The sequence below is a fragment of the Diadema antillarum genome, unplaced genomic scaffold, assembly GCF_040938485.1.
Source record: "Diadema antillarum isolate AM-2024a unplaced genomic scaffold, OU_Dant_1.0 scf00000134, whole genome shotgun sequence".
Classification (NCBI taxonomy): domain Eukaryota; kingdom Metazoa; phylum Echinodermata; class Echinoidea; order Diadematoida; family Diadematidae; genus Diadema; species Diadema antillarum.
In genome coordinates, this window is record NW_027271023.1 from 3,065,289 (window position 1) to 3,078,001 (window position 12,713).

Below are 12,713 nucleotides of genomic sequence, written 5' to 3' on the forward strand. Positions count from 1 at the left end.
TGCAACTACTTAATAAATTGCCCTTGATCAACATAAATGAGCACCGATTATTTAGTTATTAAGTAGAAGCCATAATAAAAGATCATGTGCAGTCCTACTGGAGTATGAACGGCCATGATTTCTTTTCTTTTTCTTTTTTAAAAATCATGGCTCTTCTTGGTTGGTACTTGGTAGTTTATCCTGCCGGCAAATAATCCTTGCATTCAAGTTGCAATGAAACTTGATTTTTATCTGTATCAGGTCACATATTTCTCAAAATGAATACGTGTGAGAAGAAAAAAAGGATGATACAATAACCCCCTTAAAACTTCTTTAGGCACTTTGGATATAACACATCTTGCGTTAAAAGGTCGTCGAATTGAATGAGTTTGTATCAGAATTCACCTCTCATGTGCTCTGTGTAGCATGAATGCATAATGCTCTATGTCTTGAGTCACTTCCATCATCGCAATTACCCTTCCATATGGTCAATATAGATTGTGCATAATTTCAGTCTGGAAATTGGATATGCTCTGTGAAATGGTGGTTCATGGTGTATATATAGTGGAACACAATTCTTTTCACTTAGATAAAAGAATCTTCAAGATGAATATATGGATGAGGGTAAGAAAAATGAAATGTGTACTCTTATGGATGTGTAGCGGGACAATTGGTTTTAGGTATTTGAGATGAGAAGAAGGAAAGATGGAGCAAAAAAAAGAAAGAAGATATTGATATTATATTGTAAAGCAAGATATTTTCGAGGCGTGACATTTTGTGAGATGCCACTGGCATTCAATGCATATAGTGTAGACACCAAGAACTTTCAAGGGCATTTTGATATCTAGGATCTGGACTCTTGTGAAATTTGTGAAATTAAAATGCATGAGAACATTTCTGTTTGTTTGTTTGTTTTTGTGTTTTTACAGTAGTCCAGGGGAGCATTTCATGAAGCGTTATGGTCGGATATTTTTCTTACAAACTGTTACAAGCTACTGAAATCTTTGCATCTGATCAGATGAGAGCAAATTTGTCCACCAAAGTAAATGCTTCATGATATGCCCCCAGATGTGATGGTGCAGATTGTACCATCAAAGTAGGACATTTTGTTGTTGTTGTTGTTGTTGTTTGTGAGAGAATGAGAAAAAACATTTATCAGCACTTTGCTGCTAGCAGTATGAAGCATGTTTTGATGAACCAAGCACGACATGTGTACATTAAATTCATTATTACTCTTCCCCATGACTGTGTTCCTAGAAAAAAAGATACCTGTGTTGTCAAAGTAATAATGATAATTCAGAATGAATAACAAATGACTCCTTTGGGTGTATATCATTTCCCCATCTCCTTTGGCTAATTCACACAGGTTTCTACGGAGAAGGCTGCAACATGGAATGCCAGTGCCAGAATGGCACCTGTGAGCCCACCAACGGTACCTGTCGCTGCGCCCCTGGCTTCCATGGGGCCACTTGTGACACCTTCTGTCCACAAGGTAAAATTGTTGGTGATTAACCCGTTGAGGACGAGTCCGGAGTATATACTCAGTACTCGGGCAAGTGTCTATGGGAAAAGCGTGTTGTAGCAAAATCAGTCCCTCCACAACAAATTAATTATCTTTTTCCTTAACTCTGTAATGGAGATGTTTGAAACAAAGAAAAATAGTAAACCAATTGCAGCTGCAAGTCTTGCAAGGAAATCAATGAATCAGAACACAAAGGTATGTGCCATGCTTCTATACGTGTACCTGCACAGGGGCGGATCCAGGAATTCTGTGAAGGGGAGGCGCCTTTAGAAAATTAAGGGGGGCACATGCACCGCCATTTGTTTCTTTTTATTTCTTTTGTTTAACAAAAAAGTAAAGAGGGGGCACACATCCGGTGCGCCCCCCTCTGGATCTGCCATTGCCTGCATACAACACATTACTGAGTATTTGCAACGCATTGCTAGTTCTCAAAGCTAAAATAGATGTTCACTCACACTCTAAAGAATTTCACAAAATGACATAATGAACAAGTTCATTGTGTCAACTTACAATATATGTTTGAATATGAATATTATATATATATATATATATATATATATATATATATATAAATAAATGAATATATGTGACCCTGCGCCACAAAACAAACAAAAAGTCGCCAGACATGAATTTTTAGTTAAGACCACATTCTGAAAGAGCAGACTTTAAGCTTTAAAAACGATGTATAACTCAATTCAAATGGACTCTCCTAACCTATCTAAACATTGGAGAGAAAGAACAAATATAATTAATGCCAACTTTCAAAGCAGTAGCATTACCCTTTTAAAAGTTATTAGAGTTGAAAGTGAAGAGTGTGTACAAGGTTTTTCAGAAATGAAAAGGGGGACACACCTAATCACTGCTTTCTTCCAAAAATGTTCGAGATAAAATGCTAAAAAAACACACTTTCCTGCTTGTTTTATGATCCCAAATTTTAGCATTATGTAAAAGAAGACTTGCTGTTTCAGAAAATATGAAAAAGTCAAGATCGGCTAGGTTGACCCATTTCACTTATTTTCAGTCCTCACGCAAAATCAGTGTGTGCGACTTTTTGTTCGTTTTGTGGTGCACGGTCACATATATATCTGTATATATATACAGGGCTCGACACTAACATTGGCCCGGTGGCCCAGGGCCACCAAAAACACAAGTCGGGCCACCAAAATTTCAGAAATATATCATTCGTATTTATTGTAATAGATAAATATACATACAAACTGTATATTACATAGATACAGAAACTTTTTTTTATGTGTATTTATTTATTGGGATCATGTATTCATGTCTTGAAGGGAAAGGGAAGGTTGTTGTTGGCCAGACTTTTTAAAAATGACCATCCTGTGAACAATTCATATTACCATGACATGTTCTCTACCTCAATTTGCTGCGAAGGTACCTTTGGAGAAAGCTGCAATTTGGAATGTCGTTGCCAGAACAATGCAATGTGCGATATTGTCACAGGCGCCTGCCATTGCCTGCCAGGCTGGATTGGTCCCCTCTGTGAGGAGCCCTGCCCAAGCGGTTTCTATGGCAACCAATGTCACCAAAAGTGTCTTTGCTACAACAGGAGTCCCTGCGACCATGTGACGGGTAATTGCACCTGTGCTAGAGGGTACACAGGAAGCATGTGCCAGCACTCATGCCCAAGACCAGGTACAGTAACTTTTATTATCCATGCCGTCAATCCCTCGTTTGAGGCGAGTCCCCAACTGGGGAATACCCAAAGTGGGGTGCGTATATTTGTCGTTTGGGAGTTGGGAGTCGAAGTACTTATCCATTGCAAATAAGCTTTCTGCTCAGGCGTGACAAACCTGGAGGCCAAGCCAGGGTTTGATGACTCCAGCAGCTGTCGTATTACGTAAGAGCATGATAAGGATATCTGCCTGTGGCAGACCATTCAAAGTGAACTCAATTTTCTTTATCCTTTTTAAAGTTTTCAATTTTATATTCTATTGAGAAATTCTATGGTCATCCATTTTACATTTCGAACGAAAAAAATTGACCCGTAAATAACGAAAATACAGGAATAAGAAGGAGAGCATTGCCAGTTTGCCGGTGCTATTTGGCAGTGAGTTACAACGGGGAGGTGAGACTACTCCCTGGTTACAATCAGCCTGCTGACTGGATCATTGAGAAAGCAGCTGTCGTATTACGTAAGAGCATGATAAGGATATCTGCCTGTGGCAGACCATTCAAAGTGAACTCAATTTTCTCTATCCTTTCTAAAGTTTTCAATTTTATATTCTATTGAGAAATTCTATGGTCATCCATTTTACATTTCGAACGAAAAAAATTGACCCGTAAATAACGAAAATACAGGAATAAGAAGGAGAGCATTGCCAGTTTGCCGGTGCTGACAATGTGCTATTTGGCAGTGAGTTACAACGGGGAGGTGAGACTACCTCCCTGGTTACAATCAGCCTGCTGACTGGATCATTGAGAAAGCAGCTGTCGTATTACGTAAGAGCATGATAAGGATATCTGCCTGTGGCAGACCATTCAAAGTGAACTCAATTTTCTCTATCCTTTCTAAAGTTTTCAATTTTATATTCTATTGAGAAATTCTATGGTCATCCATTTTACATTTCGAACGAAAAAAATTGACCCGTAAATAACGAAAATACAGGAATAAGAAGGAGAGCATTGCCAGTTTGCCGGTGCTGACAATGTGCTATTTGGCAGTGAGTTACAACGGGGAGGTGAGACTACCTCCCTGGTTACAATCAGCCTGCTGACTGGATCATTGAGAAAGAGAGAGAGGGGGAGAGAGAGAGAGAGAGAGAGGGAGAGCGAGGGGGAGAGAGGGAGGGAGAGGGGGGAGAGATGGGGGAGGGAGAAGGGGAGAGCAAAATGGAATGACAATAGTTCCGGCAGGGAGGTCTTCTTCCACCTCCCTGGTTCCGGTCACTACAGTACAGGCATGCTCTGTCTGCATACGCTGAATGTCTACACTCACACACACACACGTACACACACACACGCACCATGGAGCTACATGGCCCATGCCAAAACCAAAACAATCTCCTCCTCTCGCGGTGCCCCCCCCCCCCCCCCCCCCTCCTGTGGCGCTGTGGCGATGACTGATGCTTAGATTAGGCCAGGGTCAAGAAACAGGTGTTTTATATCTTTGACTTTAAGTCATTGATTGCCAAGATATGCACTGGCATTATTTACTGGGGTGTAGCCTCTTCAAACGAGAGATTTGCGTCATGAGTATCTGCTGTTACACTAGCAAAACATTGCAAAGTTTCAGATCACCAGTGTGGAAGGACAAACAAACTTCATGAAGGTTTCTCGAAGTTAAACTCTATGATGTTTTGCTCCTGTGACCTTTTGCCCCCAATGCGACCCTTGCTAATGACATTTTTCTTTTCCCCCAACGGATTAGTATCTGATGATGATCCCTTGGTTCTAATTCAACAAATGGCCCTTGAAAAAAAAATGTAAACTACAAGATAAAAGAGTTGTTTGTAAAGAATGCCAAGTAAACAAAGTTAATTTCATGGTCTATATTTACTCATTGATAGGTAAAATCAATACCAAATTTGGTACATCCTTTGTCAGCAAAATGATTGACAGCAAAGGTATTGATTACTTGTATGTTTCTTGTTTACTGCTAGGGAGCATAATCCACACATAACACCTGTTTTTGTGACATGCCAATTGTTTGTGGCTGCAGCTCAAACACCTGTGTTTGATAAGAGATATGAATTCACACCTAACAAGCCTGGTTTTAGGCAATCTACAGACTTCACAATGTACCAGCACAGTACACTCTTTTACACATGTATACAGTGTAGATGTATAAGAACTCCTGTATAAACAAAACATGCACTGAATTCAGGAATTATTAGCTGTCACATCAAATGTTGACAAGTTGTCTAAATCACACTTACTGTTGTAGTTATTTCACTGATTGATTGCCCAGAACATGTATCACTAACACAAAATCCTTTTGTGAAATGATTTAGATTTCTTATATGAACTATAGAGAAGCACTCTGAGAGCGCAGACCTCCGCCAAGCATGCAGCTCATTTCCACCACTGATCTCGTTCATCCATAGAGATTTCAGTGATTTCTACCCATACGTACTTATAGCATTGTGTGCTGAAAATTGCCTGATTTCCCAATATAGAAGCCTTTGTTTACGTCATAAACCCTCAGCTGCACGGCGCGCCTCACCCTAGTAGAAATTAGAGCGCGCATTTTAGTGCGCGCATGCAAACCTCAAATACGCGCAGCCTGAACTCCCAGGTTCATTGACCCTACATGCCAAAATATAAAAAATCCTTCATAAATTCCCCCAAAATTCTTGGATCACTACCAAAATTTAATCATCTGTTACTTGTATCGTTCTTAATCTTTCCTGCAAGTATCATCTAAATCCGTTAACTACTTTTTGAGTTATTTTGCACAAGGGCAAACACACAAACACACAAACCAAAGGTAACGAAAACATAACCTCCTCCCTTGGCGGAGGTAATAAAGGACTACTTGTGGACAATATTACGGATTTCACCCACTGTCACTCTGTGTGAGTTTCAAATACATAGACATACATACCCTCGCTTAGAATAAACATGTATATCAGTACATGTGTAATGTTTGCATTCTGCTAATTTGTTATCAAGCACAATTTTAGTATTAGGGGGATGTTTCATGAAGAATTTAAGTTGAACTTTAAATTTCTGATTGACTAAAAATCATGGTATGCTGTGTGTGTCTTCAATGTTGCTCAACTTTCTAATGAAAATGAAGATTTTGGAAACTTTTTTCATGTAGTCATTGATCATACAACTTGAGATAAAATGAATAACAATGGAATTATTCTGTAAAACTAAATGATAATTTTGAAGTGGATGGTGATTAGGCTAATGAAATTGAACAGGGAAACCTGTGGAATACCATAATTTTTAGTCAATCTTAAATGAAGTTCAACTTCGTGAAACACCCCCAAGTACTTTTCCTGTACTAAAAGGTAGTCATGGAATAATTATACTATCACCCCCTTGCACAAAAATATAATTGCACACACATACACACATAGACACGCATTTTGCAGAGTTGAATTTTGATCATAAGTAGTATATCTGGACAGTTCTAAATACTCCATATCACCAAAAAAAAAAAAAAATCTAAAAAAAAAGGATTACAAGGAGGAGGAGTATAGGGGAACTAGTGATAATGGCATCCTCTCATGAGACAGTCAATATGCACATAACACATTTGTTGTATTAGGCAGGCATCCCATGGTGGATATGGAATATTGTATGAGGCCATACAAAGTATATTATTTGGAATGTGGGGTATCACAACTTAACTCTTCTCCCATCTCACCCCCCCCCCCCCAGTTTTTGGCCAATAATTGTTACCAAACATGTTATATCATCATGTATCTGATGAGAATGCATAATCATTATTGGATGCACTTGAGTGGTATATCAGATATATTGCATTCATCAACATGAATATTGCACGAGTCGAAGACGAGTGCAATATTGATGTTGATGAATGCAATATATCTGATATACCGCGAAAGAAATCCATTATTATTATTATTATACATACATGTACAAACCACTCTCCACGACAACACCACATTCAATTCCCCCCCCCCCCCAAAAAAAAAAAAAAAATGAAAAAGGGTTTCACTCACCATTATATTGTTTACAAAATCTAACCTTTCAACTTGTATACAGACGTGTATCTAGTATCTACGCACAGTACAGTACAGTACAGAGCATATCAGCAAGCGACTGCCGCACACAGCACAGACGATTTACGTGTACTCCTTGGCATTTCTCAACCTCATCGCGCATTTCTTCTCGACCTCATCGCGCAATGCCACTGCACTTTGCTTTCTTTGCAAGCGATACTGCGCATGCGTATAAAGAAACATTTAAGTGCGATATTGACAGCAGAGTACAATATTGGAAACAATATTGTACTCTTTTTCTCCATTGATACAGGTAATGTAAAATGCATAGGACAGGTATTATGCTGACAATATTGTATGTCATTAGGCAAACCCCTTGCAGGAATATTGATACATGGCTTTATTGTATCGAAAAAGTAGATTGTATGTATGATAATATGTATTATGTATATTCTTATTCTGAGTTTGTATAATCAATTATGCAAATATGATTTGTTATTGCAAGGAATACCTATTTTGTCAGTTTTCTCTCATTTATGGAGACAATGCAACCTAATATTGGATGTTTTTAGCTTGTAATGTAATTGGTAAAAGTAAGAAATTTTGATGTATTATAATTTTACATGAATGTAATTGGTTATGCAAATAAACTGTTTTTTTTTATAGTTTTGATGACCTCTTAAGGGCAGAAATCTTAAGTATTCCTTTCTTTTCAATTGATAATATGTATTTCTTTGTTTTTAACATTGTCCTTTTTTAGCAAGAATATTTTATGATAGCTAAAGGGGATGTTATCTGTGGAAAACCAGTCAAGAAAGAAATTGTTATGACATTGTACACGTATGTGAAACAGCAATTATTTTTCGTGACTTTGGTCACAAATATGTGCTTTATCTCAGCAACTGTATGATTGTTATGATTGGGAATGTGCACCACTTTAATATACTTCTAGAAGTTTTAAATAACTTAATTAACTTAATTTTGTTTTTCAACCTTTTTGATGACTTACCAAGTCAGTAATGAACAAATTAAATGACAAATTCATGAGAAGAGCCCCTTGTTCATTTCTCATGACTTGTAGATCTTTTCATTGGATTAAACTGCGAGGAACCCTGCCTGTGTGAACTTGGGGGTGTGTGTCACCACGAAACAGGCCAGTGTCTTTGCGAAACCACAGGTGACTGCAGACAAGAGTGCCAAGAGGGTTTCTATGGAAATTCCTGCCGCATGGTCTGCCACTGTGAGAATGGGGTGTGCGACCAGGTTATGGGTGAATGCCAATGTGAAGCAGGTAGGTTTCTATCGATTGTAGGATTTGAAAAGTACCACTCGCTGCAAAACATATGCATCATTGCTAAATTAGTAATTTGTGAGTGCGCATTTCAACTTTCAAGTACATTCAAATGTTGTGTATAAACCCTTTGTGATTTGTGATACAGTGACAAACATTCTGTGTTTGCAGTAGTGTTCTAAATTGCATTGAACAAAGATATACTTAAGTGCAGCAAATACTTTGTGTGACATTCTTTGTGTGACATTCAAAATGACATTATTTTATACTACAGGTAGCAAACTAGCTTATTGTGGGGTTGTGCTGTACTGTTTCACCTGTGGTGTGGTAGAAAATGAACTCATTCCATCTTTATGTGGATCCACCACTGTGAGGAGATTGACATTGACATTTCTTGAGTGAGGGACATAAAATGTCAGGTCTTATATACATGTCTGTCACAGGTGTGTTATTCTATCTGGCCTGTGGTTAAGCATTTCTCTTTTATGAACTGTTGTGGAATCTATAAAGGCTGGATGGGAAGCAACTGCTCGGAGCCATGTCCAGAAGGATGGTACGGCGCCTCATGTGCACTGCGGTGCCAATGTAAGAATGGCGGTTCTTGCCACCAGGTCACAGGAGAGTGCACCTGTTCTCCAGGCTGGAAGGGCGGGGACTGCTCCGTGGAGTGTACAGAGGGGTCATTTGGCATGGGCTGCAACTCAACCTGTCAGTGTCGGAATGGTGCCCTCTGTGATCATGTGACTGGCAGTTGCGGATGTCAGCCTGGTTACAGGGGAACATTATGCGAGCTGCTGTGTGAGGAAGGTAAGAGGATAAACCAAAATATAATGATACATTCTGTTCAGAAAGTGATATCTTTTTAAATATGATTTCATTTTATCTTCCCATATTACAATTATCATAGGCCTATGCATAAAAGTTACTTCAGTAAGCAATTTGTTACTGTAAGTAATGGAAGTGTGTTCCCTTGAGTATTAAGAAAATCAGAAGGTTTTAAGCGTTCACGGACCGGTTTGCGACCAATGCATTGAATGCCAGTGGTAATTCATGAAAATTTCATGCTCTGAAAAAGGCCACCAGATCCAACAAAAAGTTTCATGCCAAGAATGTTTCTGGTTTTACAGTATATGCTATTATTTGTTATCTGTGTTTTACTGAATTTTGTCAATTTTTGGATGTAACATTTACAGTGGTTTGAATGTAATATATAATAGATAATTATATTCTCTCTATTCTCTTTTTTTTAACTTTCATCTTTTCTTTTGTCATCTTCCTCTTTGCTGTCATTGTTACCATTAATTCTTTCTTTTGCATGTATCATCATCGTTATCATCATCGCTATCATCGTCATTTATCACATCATTGTCATCATCATTCCTATCTCAATGGATAACATTTGGTTTAACTACAGGTTTCTATGGTGTGCTGTGTCAGGAGGCATGTGGGTGCCAGAACGAAGCCACCTGCAATAGTGTCAATGGTTCTTGCTCCTGTCAACCGGGTTGGATGGGACAGTTTTGTGAAACCCCTTGCCCTGGTGAGTGTTGAAACCATAACTGGATTTTACCATACATGGCAGGCCCTCTGGTAGAAGTTATTGCTACCTGAAGGCCTGCCTGTACAGTCCTATGCTATATCCTATGCCAAGTCTCGATCAGCATAATTATTGTTTTGCATACTGGTAAGCATTCTATTGATCCCCTCTAGTAAGAGGCAGAAACACTCTGTCCGTTGGATAGGACATAAAATGGAGGTCCTGTGTGAGTTAGTCATGACACATCAAAGATCACACGTCATTCATTCATAGCAAAGAGCATGCTGCTAACCCGATTAAGTTGGGTGTGACAGTGTAGCTACCCACAAAAGAAAACAGGTGAAAGATGCCAAACCCTCATGGTTCACCCCAAGTGACTTGCAATAGTCAGCAAATGGTATCAACCAGGCACTCTGTGCCATACAATTATAGAATTATTGTGTACTAGTATATGTGCAACTATACCAATCCACTGCCTCGCTGGTGTCAATTATCTGAAATTTTTTTGAAATTTGAATGGGTTTGCATGGAAGAAACAAAAAGCTATCATAGATAGCCCCATCATGAAAATGATATACCGGGGTAATTGTTCTGCATTCTTTTTCATCAGATGGTATGTATGGTGCTGGCTGTGTAGGATTGTGTGAGTGCCAAAACGGGGGAACGTGTCAGGCGGTGGATGGCAGGTGCGATTGTGGGGCTGGCTGGCAAGGGGAAAACTGCCAATACGCGTGTCCAGCGGACAGGTATGGAGAGATGTGCCGGGGCCGGTGCCAGTGCAACAATGGATCATGCAACTCCATCACAGGGGAGTGCTCTTGCTGGGCTGGCTGGAGAGGAGAACGTTGTGACCAGCCTTGTCCGACAGGTACGTGTTGGGGACTATGTTTCTCGAGAGATTGGCATGTTTCTGTGCATGCACTCAACTCCCAGTGTAGTGTGCTGCTGTTATTAAAGTCTACTCACTGAACCTTTCTACCAGGGACATTGTTGAGTGCAATTATTCTTTGTAAAGAACCAGCTCGCATAAAATGTGATTTGACCATGTTGAAGCTATTCTGTTCTGATGAACACTTTTTATCTATTTATTTATTTATTTTTTTTACTATTAGCAATATCAATATTCTACATGTATCATTCACAGTGTGTCTTTGATCTTCTTGTATTTGTTTTGTGAGGGAGCGAACTTATGTCCTATATAAAATAAAGTTCTTACAGCTCCTTAAGAATGCTATCTGAAAGTGATTAAAGGAAGAAAAGACAGGAAAATAGCCATTCCCAAACATTCTAAACTGACACTATCCCAACAAACATGACTGAGGGTCCAACTTTAGGTATGATTTTAAAAAAGTGTGTTTTTGTTTATCTTGTTTTCTATATATTTCCTAAGGCACTTATGGCATAATGTGCAGCCAGATGTGCAAGTGTGAGAATGGGGCTGAGTGTCGGGCGGACTCAGGGGTGTGTTCGTGCAGACCTGGCTGGCACGGGGAGTTCTGCAACGTGCCTTGCGGTGAAGGGTGGTATGGCACCAGATGCAACCAGGAATGCACCTGTCTGGAGGGTAGCCTCTGCCATCATGTGACGGGAGAATGCACCTGCACATCGGGCTTTCATGGAGAGAACTGTGCTCTCACCTGCAGTCAAGGGCGCTACGGGGCAAACTGCTCGCAGACCTGCCAGTGTGAACAAGCTGTGTCGTGCGACGCAAGCGTGGGCACGTGCAGATGCGAGGCGGGCTGGACAGGAGAAGGGTGTGGCGTAGCCTGCCCTCAGGGGTCGTACGGCCTGCACTGCCAGTCCAACTGTAGGTGCAGAAACGAGGCAGTCTGCAATCCTGTCGATGGCTCGTGTACCTGTGCAGCTGGATTCCAAGGACAGTTTTGTGAGGAAACCTGCACCAGTAAGTTTGTCTTCAAGCGTGGCTATGCCCATCGAGTCTCAGTAATGATGTGTCTTGTGTACTGTACAGGTCCTAACTGCCATATATTTTGTGAGGATTTTATATTTGCAAATTTCATGAGTCGCATGCCATTAGCAAATTTTTACAAAACTATCAAATCTGATCCCGACATATGTGCATCATGCACCCATACTTTTCTCCTTTAATTACTGTACTCCATTATTGCAAATTTAACCACCCGTGAAGACTATTGTCAGAAAGTCCTGATTTGCGAAAAATTTGACTTGCTAAATATATGGCTTATACAGCATAGCGCTTTATTAGAATAAAACATTCACTCTCATTGAGCCCCTTTGTTATCCATACATTTGTTCCATATGTCAATTCTGTCCGTCTGTCTGTTTGTATTTCTCTGTAATACTGTATAAAAACCACTGAGTCTCCCTCTCTTTAGTATGACTATATCTTCCTCATATGCAGAATTCTGTATAGTTTTATTTGATGTCACTTTGTGTGTGTATTTATTTTGTCATACTCTTTAGACAATAGGTTGGTGTGAACTGTGCCAGTGAATGCCAGTGCGACCACGCCTACTCCTGTTCCCCATCATTTGGTGAATGTTTCTGCCTTCCGGGCTGGACTGGGGAGTCCTGTGAGAGGCCCCTGCAGTGAGGGGTTACTTATGCGATGGATGCAACTACACCTGTACCTGTCAAAATGGCGGGACATGCAACCATGTAGAATGGGCGCTGCATATGCTCAGAAGAATGGGTCGGGGGACCAATGCGAGACATCATGTAACACTTGTGAGTTTAAATGCCAGA

At 39.9% G+C, this 12,713-nt stretch overlaps 1 protein-coding gene across 1 annotated transcript in view; it reads left to right on the forward strand.

Moving 5' to 3' along the window:
• LOC139720841 (uncharacterized) overlaps positions 1–12,547 on the forward strand; it is a 39,658-nt gene extending 27,111 nt beyond the window's left edge. The window contains exons 14-21 of the mRNA XM_071632177.1: positions 1,346–1,471; positions 2,894–3,154; positions 8,240–8,449; positions 8,960–9,256; positions 9,864–9,989; positions 10,597–10,854; positions 11,377–11,889; positions 12,432–12,547. Coding sequence (XP_071488278.1) covers positions 1,346–1,471; positions 2,894–3,154; positions 8,240–8,449; positions 8,960–9,256; positions 9,864–9,989; positions 10,597–10,854; positions 11,377–11,889; positions 12,432–12,448 — 1,808 coding nt within the window. The 3' untranslated portion in view covers positions 12,449–12,547. The remainder of the gene's footprint in view (positions 1–1,345; positions 1,472–2,893; positions 3,155–8,239; positions 8,450–8,959; positions 9,257–9,863; positions 9,990–10,596; positions 10,855–11,376; positions 11,890–12,431) is intronic.
• Positions 12,548–12,713: the final 166 nt, after the last annotated feature.